The following is a 15,934-nucleotide window of genomic DNA, read 5'->3' on the forward strand; positions in this document are numbered from 1 at the left end:
GAGCAAGGACACAATTCGTTCTTATATTAATATAAAGATACCCTAAAATATCAACATTATTAACTTTAAATATTGATATTTAATGTATGAACAACATATTCCTCATTCTGAGCTGTGTTCCTACTACATAATTTAAATTCTAAACAATAGAGTCACCCACAAAAATGCTGGTGACCACACTACTGGTCTGAATATCTGAGAATACAGAATGGCTAGCAATGTTCTCTCTTCTGTTTTCGATTTCCTTTCACTAGCCTTTTGCTATGGGGCTTTGAAATTACTAACCAGCAGCAATGCACAAGTGTTAAACTATTCAACTGTACTATCCCAGTGGAGCAAAAACTGAATGAAGAGTTGAAAGAAATCAAAGCATAAGGTAGGTGCTTGATACCATTTTCTCTGAAACAAAACCAAACCAAACCTACTAAAACAAACAAACAAACAAACACAGCACTAAAATCAAAGTAGCACCCAGAATGTTTTCATGAAAATTAGTTTGGTCCACCAACACACCATGCGTTCCTGAGGTAAAGCCTAATTACTCTCTAAGACGAATCTTCTCCCGCAAACACCTACCTCAGAGCTGCTATATTTAGGTCCAGAGACTGCAATTCTTAGATTACTAACTACACTGCTGAAGAAAAGTGATACGTGCACATTCAACAGCATTGCCTTAAGTGATACACTTCACAAGCAAAGTAGTAATGAGGATATCTTTCTGAGCTGCCTTAGTATAGCAGGTGACATTTATATAACTAATTAGAACTAACGAGAAAGCAGGCAAGATGCTGGTTTAATTATGCTCTAGAAGCTACAATACCTATATTAATTACACTTGTTGTTTATATTGCAATGTATTCTTCAGCCAACACCATGTATACTGTTTTTCTATTGTTAGCAAAATATCATCCTGGCTTGACTTGCTAAGCCTCCTGGAGTATGACCTACTGCAAAATATATGCGAAAGAAATGACTGACAAATGCTGTTACAGTACAGAACAGGCATGTGAACTCGGGCTGCACTTTTCCAGCAACAGCAACCTGATGTGTAAATTAAGCAGGCTATTTACTTCACTTGAGTTGTGTTTGATCAAGTTACATCACCTTGATGTTACTTCCGTGTATGTTCTAAGTGTGCCTTTTTGCACATTTCTTGGGGGGAAACGGACAATATAGCTGGAGATAAGACTGCAGCAGCTGCAGACAAACCCAAGCTAGCTGCGGTCTAGCTACCTGAGATTACAACCTCACAAAAAGAGGCATCAGCAAGCATAGGGTTTAACATGAATTCACTGCTGGTTGTATTCCTGGAGAGGCTGTCTAAGCCCTGTGCTGTTGCATCTCCTCAGTGAAGCTTGTTAGTACCAGCTCAATTAAAGGCAGCTTGGGCAGGAACATGTGCTGGAGCCATGGCTGCAGCCTCAGTGCTGGCCTGCCCCAGGTCCTGCCAACGCCTGCCGATGGACATCTTCTGCCTTTGCCTCTTGCAAAGAAACACTGACAAATAGAAAAGAAGGAAACAGATAAGGCAACCCTGTATGAAAAGTAACATATGCCTATTTCCGAACCTTTAGCAGAGCTTTTCCTTGATAAAATGCTTTCTGCCAAGCAGCAAGAGAGTCTTCTGCAGTCCCCTCGCAGCAGAAACCAGCTGCCTCACCAAAGGGAAGCAGCGGTCTCCAGACACATAATCAACTTAGACTGGCTGCCAGAAGGCAACAATTGAATAAGTACCAGGGAACAGCATTGTGGGTAACTTGATTTGTAGCTATTAAAATCACTTAGAAATAAGAGAACTATGTAGTGTCTTAAATGACTATATCCCACCATTACTTTCAACAGGGATTTCTACGAGCTGGTCATGAAAACGGCCCCAGATCTGTCAGCAATCAAAACTGATGGGATAAGCTAATAAAAAGGAAACAGCCCATCTGTTTGAGTATAAGCTGAAGCCTACATGCAGTTAGAGAACACAGAAGTAAATCCAAATTCCACAAAGCTGGATATACGACTTGCCAGGGAGGTTCAATGTTGTGCCTGTCACTCAGCAAGGTGCACTGAGATTTCAGCAATTGCCCCCAACCCCACTAAAACTCAATTTCAAGTTCTGGCATGAAGCCTTTCATTATTCTAATACTGATCACATGAGAACATTTTCACATCAGTCTTTTAGTGTTTCAGCCCACACCCCGTCCCTAAGAAACATAACTGTTCCTTCCTGCTATGTCACACCATTGGGGAAAGGCTGTCCTGGCAAATTGGGAAAGGTTGACAAGATTACACTTTGAAGCTCACCACATCTCATGAGGGGGATACTTCAAAGAAAAACAAGTTTTAAATCACTCTGGAAATTTTGCTAAGGAGATGCAGGCCCTCGACGCTTGTGATACAATCTGTGCATCACCAAGAAGTTTAAAACATTTCTCGAGTGAAAATCCCTATGTAAATTTGGGATTTGAGAGCTACGAGGTTCCAGGGAGTTGCATGCACTCTAGTAACTGTCTCAGTGTCCAGGTGGAGATCAGTGATGAGTGGTGTTCCTCACAGGTCAATACTAGAACCAGCACTGTTTAACATCTTTGCTGATGACAGGGACAGTGGGATGGAGAGCACCCTCAGCAAGTTTGCTGATGCCACCAAGCTGTGTGGTGTGGTGACACGCCGGAGGGAAGGGATACCATCCTGAGGGATCTGGGCAGGCCTGAGAGGTGGGGCTGCGTAACCTCGTGAGGTTCAACAAGGCCAAGTGCAAGGTCCTGCAACTGGGACCGGGCAATCCCAAGCACATATACAGGCTGGGGGGAAAATGGATTGAGAGCAGCTCTGAGGAGAAGGACCTGGGGGTGGTGGTTGATGAGAAGCTCAACATAAGCCAGCAATGTGCACTTGCGGCCCAGAAAGCCAACCGCGTCCTGGGCTGCATCACAAGTAGCAGGGCCAGCAGGGCGAGGGAGGGGACTACCCAGAGAAGCTGTGGATGCTCCATCCCTGGAAGTGTTTAAGGACAGGTTGGATGGGGCTTTGGGCAACCTGGTCTAGTGGAAGGTGTCTCTGCCCATGGCAGAGTTGGAATTAGATGATCTTTAAGGTGCCTTCCAACCCAAACCATTCTATGATTCTGTGATTCTATGATTCTCCCCTTCTGCTCTGCTCATGAGGTATCACCTAGAGTACAGCGTTCAGCTCTGGGGCCCCCAGCACAAGAAGGACATGGACCTATTTGAATGAGTCCAGGGGAGGCCATGAAGATGATGAAGGGGCTGGAGCACCTCTCCTGTGAGGACAGGCTGAGGGAGCTGGAGTTGTTCAGCCTGGAGAAGAGAAGGCTCCAGGGAGACCTTCTTGCTACTGACAGCGGCCTGCCAGTACCTAAAGGGGTCCTACAAGAAAGCAGGAGAGAGACTCTTGTCAGGGAATGCAGTGATAGGACAAGGAGTAATGTCTTTAAGCTAAAAGAGGGTATGTTTAGATTAGATATAAGAAAGAAATTCTTCACTATGATGGTGGTGAGGCACTGGAAGAGGTTGCCCAGAAAAGTTGTGGAAAAACTGCAAACCAGTGACCACTGGAAGCATTAAGTGGCAAACTTTCTGCCCTAGCTGTTTGCTGACATTTTCAAAGAGATTTTCACAGGAGGCAAAGTCAGTAATGCACATAAAAACAAACAAAAACACACACAGGATAGTGTTGATGTTTCGTTATTCTCACAAGCAGTGGGGACCCAGAGCTGCCTTTTTTTTTTTTTTATAGCCCCCGAAGTCCAACTCCTGGTGCAAACAGTTGGACATAAGATGGAAATTGTTTGCAACATGGGAATAGTGCTCTGTATTCTGTAGAAGTTGCAAAAACCTATCCAAAGCAGCAGAAAGAAAGGGAATTATTCCAGTAATGGAAAGGAAATGGAAGTATGGAGGACACATGAAAAAGAGAGATCAGAGACATGTAAATTTTGTTGTTGTTGTTGTTCTACTATAGTAATACTTCAGAAAATCTACAAGATTGAGTGTAGTATGTTTGTATGAGCACATAAGGAATAAGAGGCTGTAAGGTAAAAGTTCAAAAGAAGAAATGGAAGGGACTACATATTTAAGATAATCCCACAACACAGAAGTCATGGATAAGGTAAGACATTTTGCTAGCTTGTAACATCTGATGTAAAATGACATAGGAATGGGAGCACCACTTTGGAGCACTATTAGAGCATAATAAGATTTTCTTATCAACTGGAGGAAACATGACTTGACTGATCATGAACTCTGGAAGAAACAGATGTAATTCACCTTAAATTACCAACTGCTTATCATAAAGAGACCTATCTGCAAAATAAACTGAATAACCAATATAAAGTGGCATGTACAATGCAAGACATACCCCCCCCCATTGCACTTGCTTTCCCCATTCTTCATAAATTGTTATCAAAAGGCCCACAAAAGCTGTTTGATTATTATGTTACAGTCACTTGCATACCTTGGTGGTCTGCACGGGAAAACGAACTGCTTGTCTGAAAATACCAGCACCCACTTTAGGGGGTGTGACTCCCTTTGGCACATAAAATATTACCCTGCAGTAGTTACTCAGCTTCAATGTAGCTGAAGATGGACTTGGCTGTTGCTGACAGAAATGACTGCCAGTACTGGAAAAAAGAAATATTTCATATACTCGGTGTTAACTCTGCTATAGAAGGAATTCCTTCAGTACTTCCTTACTTCTCCAGTGCAGAGATGATGACACAGAGACAAATCACAGGCATTAGGGCCTCCTGGGGCTCATCAAATGATGTATCTAGAGGAGCTTCCTCAGGCACAATCGCCAGCACAGCTTGATGAGGCAGTGCAGGAAGCAAACATAGGCTGCTGCAAATATTAGCAGCCTGATACTACTAGTGATTTCTCAGCCACAGGGGAATCTTCCAGTGGAGGCAAACTGAACTTTGGCTATTCTGTCTCACTAGAGTACCATCAAGTATTCTAGAGGGCAAGATAATCAGTAAATGCTCAGTTAAGGCTTAGAGGAATGTCATTCGTGAGGAATTTGTTCAAATTAATTGGCGTTAGACAGAAGTGGTGTCACTCATCCCATTGCTGTAGTGTTCAGTCCTATGTAGTGCCTCACAGAAGAGAACAGTGATCAAGAAGTGAGAGATACAGGGGAGATCATGTTTCAAGAACTCCCTAGCAGGACAGTACTTTACACTGGCTGTTGATTTTTGAGTCCCCAGTCCTGCTAAGATACAATAAAGGAAAATTTGAGAAAGCAAGCAGAGGATAAATTGTTTTCTTACCGAAGTTCCCCAAGCTGTTCTCTCTTGTATCTACTCGCATCTCTAGGGCCTTCACTTGCTGCAGATCATCTACCCCTGTCAAAGCTTTCTGTAAAGATAAGCAGAGATATATGTGTATTCTCATGAAAGAAAAACAGATACAGGAGCAAAAAGGTGTAGAAAGGCTTTCAAGCAGTGCTGCGTCAGCATGTGCTCCAGGTCAAAATGGCTAGACATGTGATCACATTAAAATAAATTTAGCATTAAAAGATCTTTCTTTCTAGTAGCTCTCAATTATTCCAGTTTCATATAAATTCTATACTGCTCACAGAATCAAGGCTGAGCATTATATTCAAGCTGCAAAACAAAAAAGGCCTACATGCCAATTAAATTCATTTGGACTACATGTCCATACTTTAAAACTTGTGTAAATTTTGTAAAAACTTGTAAATCTTGTACTAATCCTCAGCAGATAAATGTTATCGTGGTGTCACCTCTAAAGAAGAAGGTGCTAGATAGTAAAACTCAGTAAAAGGCTAAGCAATGTGTTTTGATCAGAAACAATCATAAGAAAACACAATTTTCTTATGATGGTCTTAAAAGGCTTACTTTTCTGGTAGAACACAACAGTAACTACAAGAATTACAAATTTCTGTGAAGAGAGTTAGGCAATGTCAATGGAAGCCCACAAAATCTTATTTTTTGCAAAACCTTCGTGATATGGTCAACCACTGCAGTAAGCAAGGGCGTATGTGAATGCAACTCACTATCACAGGTTCTTTCCTTAGATATCCCGAAGTTGGCATTGACACATACATTCAGATTTTGCTCTATATTTAATATAGGGTCAGTTGAGACTACCTGTTTTCTAGCTTAATCACAACAAATGATAACGAGGGCCTTGAACCAAAATCCTGGCATGCCACTTTCCAAAGGAAAAGCCTGAGAGAGCCCACTCAGTAATGTGACCTACTTGGCAAAAGTAAGCATGAGGACAGAAACAAGCAGCAATTATTCACAGAGGAGAGAGGGAAGCTCTAGGGCAGCCAACGAAAACTGCAGTGAAGTCCTATGGTCCCAGGCTGCAATTCCACAAGCAGCTGAAACCATCTCATGTGTTACCACTGCCAGAAGGTTGCTCTCATCCCTTGTTCCCTCCTTTCTTCCCCACTACGTGTCCCACCGCTTCATTTGCATCAGCTTTGGGTGCTCAGTGAATCCTTCTTGAACCAATTTAATTAAATAGGCCAGGAGGGAACTCTGCCCCTTTTTCCTGATGGGTTAGTGGTTCATGGAAGGGTCTGAAATACTCCAGAGAGATGAGGACAAGGCTTTAGGTCACTATAACTGCCTGAAAGAGCTGAGGCTATAGATATCGATACAGCTGCTAGATTTGCACCTTCTGTGCCAGAAGAGTTAGGACTTACAGCTAAAAAAGTCTGCTTCAAAGAAATGGCTGATTTTGGTATCAGTTTCTCCTCAGTGTTGCAATCAAGAACACAGGTGGCAAGACGTATTGTCACCTGCCTTTTGCCACTCTGTTGAATGACTTTGTTCCTTCACATTAAGTGATCTCTACCTATGGGAGATAAATTTTCTTACTATTAGAAAGTTACAACATACTTTAGCTTGTTTTCATCTGGAGACCAACACTAATAAGGGGGAAATGAATCATTAGAAGAGAATGTGTGTAGGACCACCTCTGTTTATGAGTTTCGGGAGGAAAAAATAACCACAAGAACATCCAGTTCATTTTTGTAGGGAAAAAGGGCAGTTGCAACATTCCCGCTCATCAAGTAAAATTTGTATTGCTCACAAGTGACTGCAATTTCATTCACTCAAATGGCTCCACATCCCCTAACAAACAAAGGACCAAAACGTAGTCTGAGTGGACCTGAGATGACAGCTTAGAAGGGCATGGTCTCCTGAAACAGCTGAGCATCCCTCCTTGAAAAACTGGCTCCCTCTATGAGGCCTCGCATTGGACTCCTGAGAACCAGAATTATCCAAAATCTTCATCTGCTCCTGAATCACCTTTAAAACACTGTGTTTAAAATTATTTTTAATATGAATTTTTACACTGTGATTTTAAGCAGGCTGAGCCTAGGAAAGTTTCTGGACTTTCTTGCCACCACACTAGAGCATAAGAATCAAAGGTCTAAGGCGAAAACTTGACAGAGCTCAGTGGCATCCCAAAATTTACTTTCTATCCCCAGGTGTGGCCCCCAGAAGAACTGTTTTTCTCCTGCAAAGAAGGCAAGCTTACCAGCTACAGACAGTTTTCTCCCCCAAGTAAACACAAGGTCCTTCACTGCAAGCCGTATTTTGCAGCAATCCTTTTCAGCAGATGACAGTTTGTCATTTAGCATGAGAGCACGTGAGAAATGAGAGCTAGCTGACATCCTGGCACACAACCATGCACTCAAATTGCTGAACTTAGATGCAAGGCAATCCTGAAAAAAAGGCAACTCCTGAAAAAAACACCTCCCTCATCCCCATCAAAATAGCCTTAGTACCTACTTTCCTAGAAGACAGAACACAAGGAGGTCTCAGAACAAGTAATAAGCTTTGGGTCACCTACTTTGTCAGCAAAGTAGCAGAAGGCCCTGGCACCGTGAGGGGCCTTTGCTTTTCTCCTTTGCTCTCTGCAAGTTCCCTTTGTGCCGTCCTTCCCCCTGCAATATCCTACACAGCCTCCTTTCACAGCTCTGACCACAAGAGATACAGCTCTACTCCTTGTCCGCCACTTTCAAAATTGAATAATAAAAGCTGCATAAGATTATATTCTCTCCTCTTCTACATTTCGATATTCTTTTGCCTCGTATTAGGGACTACCAGTCTTTTTTCTCCTTTTCCGCTTCCAGATCCACCCTTTATTTGTACTTTCCCCCTGGCTCAGAGAGGAGTCCCTTAGTGCATCAATATTTAGTGCTGCAACAGGCAGAGCTGCTGCTCCAACGCTGTAAAAGGTTATTAGCTGCCGCCAGCAGCCCTTTGAACTATTGATAGCTGCCTGAAGCATGTGTTAAGCAGATGCAACAGGCTCCATATGTTCACAGCCTCCACTTCCCTGGTCTGCTTTTCCAACCATCTCCATGAAAAACACTGTCCTTCTGCCCGCTGATGCTGAGGAGATTCTCGAAGAGCTTGGACTTGCCAGGCTGTGGGATGCAAAAGCTATCACAGCACGTGAAGGAAAGAAGAAAAGCTCTCAGGTTGAGCATATGAGCTCCCTTCAAGGCACTAGAAGCACAAGAACCCCAGGTGTGACTGCAAGCTGGTTAACAAACAGAAGGTCAGGGCAGCAGTTCAAGAGAAAGCTGCATGGCAAGCAGTTCCTGGGGTGGGCAGTTAGGGCACTCCTACTCCCCAGGCTCCTTTCTTGGCATACTGGTGCAGCTGGACAGGTCTCGGATGTCACAGCTAAAGTTCTGGCACCAGGAATGGAGGAGATTACGGCAAGGACATGGAAACATTTAAAATAAAAAGATAATAAGGATCTCCCTTTTATACTGCTGTTTAACGTCAGAGCAAGGGAACCTGCAGCAAAATCTAAAAGGAAGGATATTTGGGAGGAATTTTACTGCTATTAGATTGTAAAAAAAATCACAGCCAAACACACTGACAAGGATGAGCCGCTTGGACAGAGAGATGTCTGGCATCACATGAGTAAAAGTGCTGCTAAGGCACCGAGCAGCTCTTCACTCCTAGGGCCGTGCCAGGTCTAGGACAAGCTCCTGCCCTAATTCAGAAGTGTCCCACTGTGGCTTCAAGTCCTGACCGCCTGCCCAAAGCTCCAAAGGCTGTTTTGACAGCCAGCGACAGAAGGCTTCCCTGCCTGTGCTGCAGGAATGCTTACAGACATGAAGGCGCTGTGCCATCTAGGGATTTCTTGTGTTGTTTACAGCTGCAGCAAGGGACCAAGAATCTACTCTAGGCAGAGAGCTGGATATACTCAGAGTTATTTTACAGCAGAAAGATGCCTGGAAAAAACGAATTATAATTACAGGTTGATTGCTAGAGTCCAGAGAGAGTTCTGCCTGCCACCTGCCTACTAAGGTGAGTACTGGTTAGACAGAGAAGGCAGATGCTTTCTGAAGAATCAAATACCAAAATCTTTCTTGCACCTGATGTTCCCGAAGGTGGCCTGGCAACTTGATTCTGTGCAGCGAGTGTTATACTCCACCCTAAAACTGCATATTTGAAAGGATGAATTTCCACAGGAAAGCAATGGACAATTCTTCAAAGACTAAATGAGAAGTGAAACAAAGGTGGACAAAGTTCACTTTACATTTCTGTACTTCCTTCAAAATAGGAGGAAAACTCTTTTCCATGAGATCATGCAAAAGCTATTGGTAAATAATTTTGCCAGTATTTTATGAAGCAACTCCTTAACTGCTCACAAACCTTTCTCATCATGCAAAATGTCTGGCCAATATCTAACTGGAGAGCATGTTTGGAAAGCTTTTCTTCTGACTGACAAGAAAAGACGTAAGTATTCTGTGAAAAACTGTAAGTGAAAAATGTTTCTGTGCTTGCAGAGCTTCCCAATTGGCAAAACAGGCACCTGGGGATGCAGGGAAATCCGGTTCAAGTCCCACTTGCACCTCTCTGTAAATTCCTTAATTGGCAAATAATATCTGTTCAATTAAAGCTGGTGTATACAGCTGATTTCTTCGCTCTTCCCCAGATTTTTCACATACTCTAAGAAAAGTAGATATGTTGTTGAAGAGCATGTTGCGTGCAGCTGTCAGAGAAGCATTTCCAGCTGTGCATTTATTTTGCTGATCTTGGTTAATTTGGCTAGCACAGGAATTCCTGAGTGGTGAGCTTATTTTCTTTTAATACTACACCTGTATGCAAATAGTAGATTCATGTCGATTCATGCGTTCATTGCTTTTACAGGGATTTTATTTCTAATTCCCAATCCAAGTATAATCTCTTCCTGCACAAAAAATAAAATAAAATACATAAATGTTGCTACAACAACGTATTTCTTCTGAGAAGAAAGTTACTAGGCCATTAATGAGGTTTTAAGTATTTCTAAGTCAAGAGATTTTCAATGAAAGGGAACAGAACTTCTCTGTGTCCCTACATATAATCTTCCTTTAAAAATGGTTACACGTTGCAGATGCCTGTAATTACAATATTTAGCTTTATTTCACTGCTTTCTGCATATACGTACAAAGACACACTTCTCCCACCTCAGATGAAGAGACTAGCCAGGCATGCAGTCTGTGATGAACAGGGATCTCCTTGGCTAGTACAAAAAGGGTAGGTGAGGATATTAATTGTGAAGTTTAATTGTTGATGGATGGATCAGTAAAGATGTCTTTTCTCCCATACTGAAGCCCCCAAGTCATGGAAATGGTTCTGTGTGCTCAAAGGACAGGATCCCTGCCTCGTCCTGCCATCATCAGACCAGCTCCTGACCCATGCTAGGGATTCACAGTACTGACACCTTTTTTTTTTTTTTAACTGCTATTAAGGGTCTGATGCTACAGGTTGCTAAGCGATCTCTCTCTTAACTATCACAAACTTCAGAAGGGAGATACTCCTAACATCAATTTTTGCTTCAAATTTGTTTAAGGATTTACCTTCCCTCACACAGATATACCATACCCTAATATTAATTCTTATTTCTATCTAGCAATTAGGTGCATAGCAAGCGGCTGCAATCATCATTTCAATGTAGCGTCACTTACCACTCAGAAGTCAAGGCTCTGTTCTGTAATTCTGTTAGCTAAGCAGCTGTTACTATATGCAAATGAAAATCTGCTTGTTACAACAGGCATGCATATGTGTACGTAAAGACTGCTAATGTGATAATTTGGACATAAAACATGGGAATTTAAGTAGCAGGATGAGCACTCTCATATACAAGCCTTCACTGTAGTAAAGATAGTTAGGAAGAACATTCCAATGGAAAGCTCTGAAACTAAATGAGGCTCTGTAGCTTCTTTCCTATTCACAATATTATGTTTACTACTACCTTGAGCAATCTGATCTAATTGTGAAACTAGCTGTGCTTGTAATAGGAGGCTGAAGTAGAAGACCTCCAGAGGTCCCTTTGAAGCTTTTTTTTTGTTACGTTAGTTTTAAATGATTACCCAATTGTAAGGAAGGAGTCAGAAGATCCAAATTAAATCGGTTACGTCCATCTTGTTGACTCCGTGTATGAAAAATTAGCAAAATTTTGCACTTGCTCCCTTGACTCCAGTTTCTTCTCAAATTCATTTAGCTTACAACTGCAAGGAAAACTTTCTGCCAAGGAAAAAAAGGAAGTGATTGAGTCATTTCGGTAAGAATCCAATCTGTTGTTCCAGGACCCTCCAGGATTTTCTTCTCCCCATGAGGATGAGTGCATACCATATGAAATACACCCTAACCTCCTGAGCAACAAAACTAAACACCACTTCCGAACACGTGTTCCTAAGTTTAAAAAACATGATTAATTGGAGCAGGATCAATAAATAGTGAAATAAGAAGACTGTTTCCTTTGTTCTCTAAAGATCACATACAAACCATGATGATAAGACAAGTTCAGGAATGGAAGCGATTAGTTTTGATAACATGACAATATCTGGAAGATCATTTTACCCTGTAAGATGAGTTTAATCTGAAAAGTTGAATACTTCTTGCGGAAGTCAGGAGAAGAGCCTTCCTTTGCAAAATACAGGGTACAGATAGGAGGGTTAATAGTTAAAAATCTGAGTCAAGACAGGTGGAACTCTTAATTTCAGTTCCTTCATACTTAATGAGAAATCTATGCCACAACCTCAATAAAATTGAAAATTAATTGCAGTATATTCTCCACTAATAACCATTTTTCAGAATAAAGGGAAAATGGGGAAGAATTTGCTCACCCTATTATCACAGAGAATCACAGTGTTCTGTATCATATGACAATAACACAAGCACAACACAAAGCAGAGGTAAAGAAGGGAGCTGGAAATATTAGTAGCACATGTACAAATGGGAAAGCAAGAGCAACTACTGATATAGATGAAGATTAAACAGCACAACAGAAAATTGATATTGATACCAGCAGAAAGCATATAAAAGAACAGCTAATGATACCAACCCTTGCATCAAATGACTTGTAGCTTGGATGAAGAGTATTCAAACACAAAAGGCCACAGTGTGACATCACAGCAGGAGAGGTACTAGCAAGCAAAAAACTACAGAAGATGTTATTAACCTGACTAGAACATGGAATCACACAGAATTTGTGAACAAGTATAAGATTTAAGCACGGTGACGGTCTGCTGTGGAGAAGAGCAAAATGGGCAAGGGGCCTACAGCTTCGGAGTAGTGGTCTGTCTCGTGTGCTTCGGCATTCAACACAGCAAAAAAAAGAAAGGAAAAAGCATTTTTAAAAAGGAATTATTTTAGGCCAAGCTCTCCTCTGACGTCTGGAAAAAAAGTCAAGAAATACACACACACCTTTTTGAAAGTCCTTAGTAATGGAGACTGATAGCGGAGAATAATAATTCCTTTAGTAAATGGAGACTGCTACTGCTATCCCTCCGGAAAAAGGACAAAATGAGTAAAATATGCAGGTACAGACAGGGTCTATGTCCTTATCTGAATGTGAAGTAATTTAACTTTAATGAGCATGTATTTTAAAAATCTATTAGCTCCTTCTTAGAGCACTTCAGTGAAAACAATCAATAACTTTAAAATATTCACAACTAAAAGACAACCAAGAAGATATTGTAAGTGTGTTGATTCAAGCAAAACATCCTTTCAAACCATTTGCTTATCAATGGCATGTGGTTCCTTTAAAAATATGCACGTGATTTTTTTTTCCAGATTGAAGTGTTTGAAAAGTATCTCTATTTTTACATTTGAAAGTGCAGAGGAAGTAAATTTATGGAAGCAGCAGTTTCAATTTGATCAACATAAAGGTCAAAGAATAGATAAATTGGAAATGTTATTAAAACAAGCTATAAACATTGTTAATGTTTCCTTGACAATGTCATATAATTTCTCCTCTCAACAGGAAGTATCCCAGCTATGCCAACACAAATGTCAGGTTCCAGGGCCAGGAGATAGCTGTGTCCAGAAAAATTAGTAGGACAGCATGCATCCATTTAAAAGTCTTTGTAAGTGAATTCCTTACAAATGTTAATACGCACAATCTTAAAGTGGCAAGACCCGACTAAGTTCAAGAGGTAATTTATTACATGAATCATAAAGGTTTGTTTTCATTTACTAAGAGAAAGTCTAGAATTGGAGGAGAATTTAACTTCTAATCTGTATAAAAAAGAAAATACGACAAAATAACGAACTGGGTAACACTCACTTAACATGCTTTTCTGCTTACAATTTACTGTGAACTAAAAGCGGCACAGTTCCAGAAAAAGAAAAAAAAAAAAAAAAAACAACCAACGAAAGAACTTTCTAAGGGTTTAATTCAGAGTTTATGGAAGTCAAAGGACAGCTGTTTTGGTTACTCTAATGGGCTTTGGTTCGTGCCCTAAGAAAACAGACTAATCTGAGAACTTCCTATTGGATTTATACAGGGTATTGTAGGCCACAAACATATTACACTGGTCAAACTCCATGCCAAGTTTTAAAAAAAGACCAAGAAGTTGTCAGCGGTTGACATTGGCCAAAGGAAAGTCAATGGGATAGATCATAAGGTCATATGCTGTATTTTATTTCCAGAGAGTTTAAAATATATACTCTACAGAAAGTGATTTTCCTAGGAAAAGATTTAGGTACCAAGAGAAGAGAGATTCTGAGAACAACTTCCTATCTAAGCTCCAGTGCAGAGTCAAAATTGTGATTGGCATATGTCTAGGAAGGCATGTAAACCTGCTGTTTGAGTCATCAGCTGGAACACGGCCCCCACAGGATGTGAACGCACAGAGGGTTATGGATGCAATGAACACCACCCCAGTCTCTGGGAGCATGTGAAATGCAGCCTTGACCCCATCCATGTTTTACAAATTTCTACACAGTCCTGCAGCATGGAAAGCTGCAGCTTCTCCCTTTTAACTTCTACTCCTAGCTCTCCCTCCCTCTTGTAGGAATAATAATTCCTACATAATAATATATATATATATATATAAATAATACTAATAAACAAGCAAGGTTACATCTCAGCTTTTAGCTCCCAAAGGACTCCACCCTTAATTAGTCCTGAGCAAACACAGCACAACATACAAGATCTTCCTTTACTAAACCTTTCCACACGTTATGCTCATTCAACAAGCTGCATGCCAAAATAATTTTCCCCTTGTCAAAAAGGAACACAGCTTCCAAATGCACTTTGAAGCCTCACAGTTTGATAAATATAGAAAATATTTACAACACTTGCAGAATATTTTAATTGGCTTCTTAGCAGGACAGAGGATTTCACTAACTCAGAAAAAAGTTGTTCTTTTAAAGTTACATTTTCAATCTGTAGAACAAGGTTCACATAAGCTTTTTCTAATGCTAACATTCAAGGTACTTCAGACAGCATTAACAAGATCTGTTTTAAATTATAATTGTACTACTGATACTTTTCTTCACGCTGCTTCAAGAAAACTGGCAATAAAGAGTAGCATTCATGCTGGGCATATTTTTATATGAAACAAGGAGAAAGGAGGACAAACATTTGATAAATTTCCGTAAGACAGAACCTACTTTATGCAGAAGTCTGTCAAATATGCAACAATCTGCAATCATCACAAAAGCTGCTGGAAGGTTATGTTAATACAGCTCTTTATATGCCAGTTTCCTTTTTCTCTGTAAAACGTTGGATGTCTACTCACCAGTTTCCTGGGGGAAAGGTATTCATCCATAAGTAGCTCTCCACCATCCTTAATCAGCGGACGGGGATTTAGGTTACCTCGCCAACTCAAGTCAGTCACCCGGATTGCAGCTGAAGCCGGACGAGAAGCTCTGCCAGGATTCCTCTTCAGTTCCATCTTGACATGCTTTGAATAAAAGGATATCAAATAGGCTGATTTTTGCCTATATTTATTAGCAAAAATATTTATTTTTAGTAAACTGTTTTGATTCTTGTCACAAGTTAGTGCCTATGGAGACAAAGGTTTCTTTAATCAGAAACAACTCACTGCAATGCACCACATCAGATGCATTCTTCTTCTTCTTCACCCTCATGAGCTATCGTAGCCCTGCCTCATCCAGCCTACACTCTAAGCTTTTACAGCAAACTACCTTTTGCAGCTGTACAAAAAGCCAATGGCATACTTATAGCTTCTTATACCCATCCCCTCTTCTTAGAAACGCCAACAGCACACAGCAAAACTCTGCTGGGCTTCAGGCTGCAAATGTCAGCACCAGGAGACATCATTACTTCTCTCCAGCCCTTTGAGCTTTGCCTGTAGGTAGCACATATAGCAGCAGTATACATTTCCTTGCCTAAGGTAAACATACATGTGCTGATACTGACTGCCCCCTGGGTCGCTCAGGCCATGGCTACCGACTGCTAGTTCTGAAGGGAGCCTTGAAAAAAATAAAGTGTAATTTAAACGGAGCTGTGTATGCTTTAAGTGAGGAATGAAATCCAGAGTTTGAAGACGAAACACTTCAGAAGTGTTTATTCTTCATTTTCTGAATCTATTCCTTTTACAGAAATATTAACGATTAACTTTGAACTATGAGACTAAGCATATGTATACCAGTTCGAGTCAAAAAGCAGTCAGCTGTACCCAA

At 41.0% G+C, this 15,934-nt stretch overlaps 1 protein-coding gene across 1 annotated transcript in view; it reads right to left on the reverse strand.

The window, feature by feature from the left end:
• The window catches only part of LRRC56 (leucine rich repeat containing 56), a 48,913-nt gene extending 33,534 nt beyond the window's left edge, over positions 1-15,379 (reverse strand). The window contains 3 exon segments of the mRNA XM_035552300.2: positions 5,282-5,369; positions 15,028-15,192; positions 15,344-15,379. Coding sequence (XP_035408193.2) covers positions 5,282-5,369; positions 15,028-15,192; positions 15,344-15,379 — 289 coding nt within the window.
• Between the last annotated feature and the right edge of the window lie 555 nt (positions 15,380-15,934).

This window comes from Cygnus atratus, chromosome 5 (assembly GCF_013377495.2).
Source record: "Cygnus atratus isolate AKBS03 ecotype Queensland, Australia chromosome 5, CAtr_DNAZoo_HiC_assembly, whole genome shotgun sequence".
Lineage (NCBI taxonomy): Eukaryota > Metazoa > Chordata > Aves > Anseriformes > Anatidae > Cygnus > Cygnus atratus.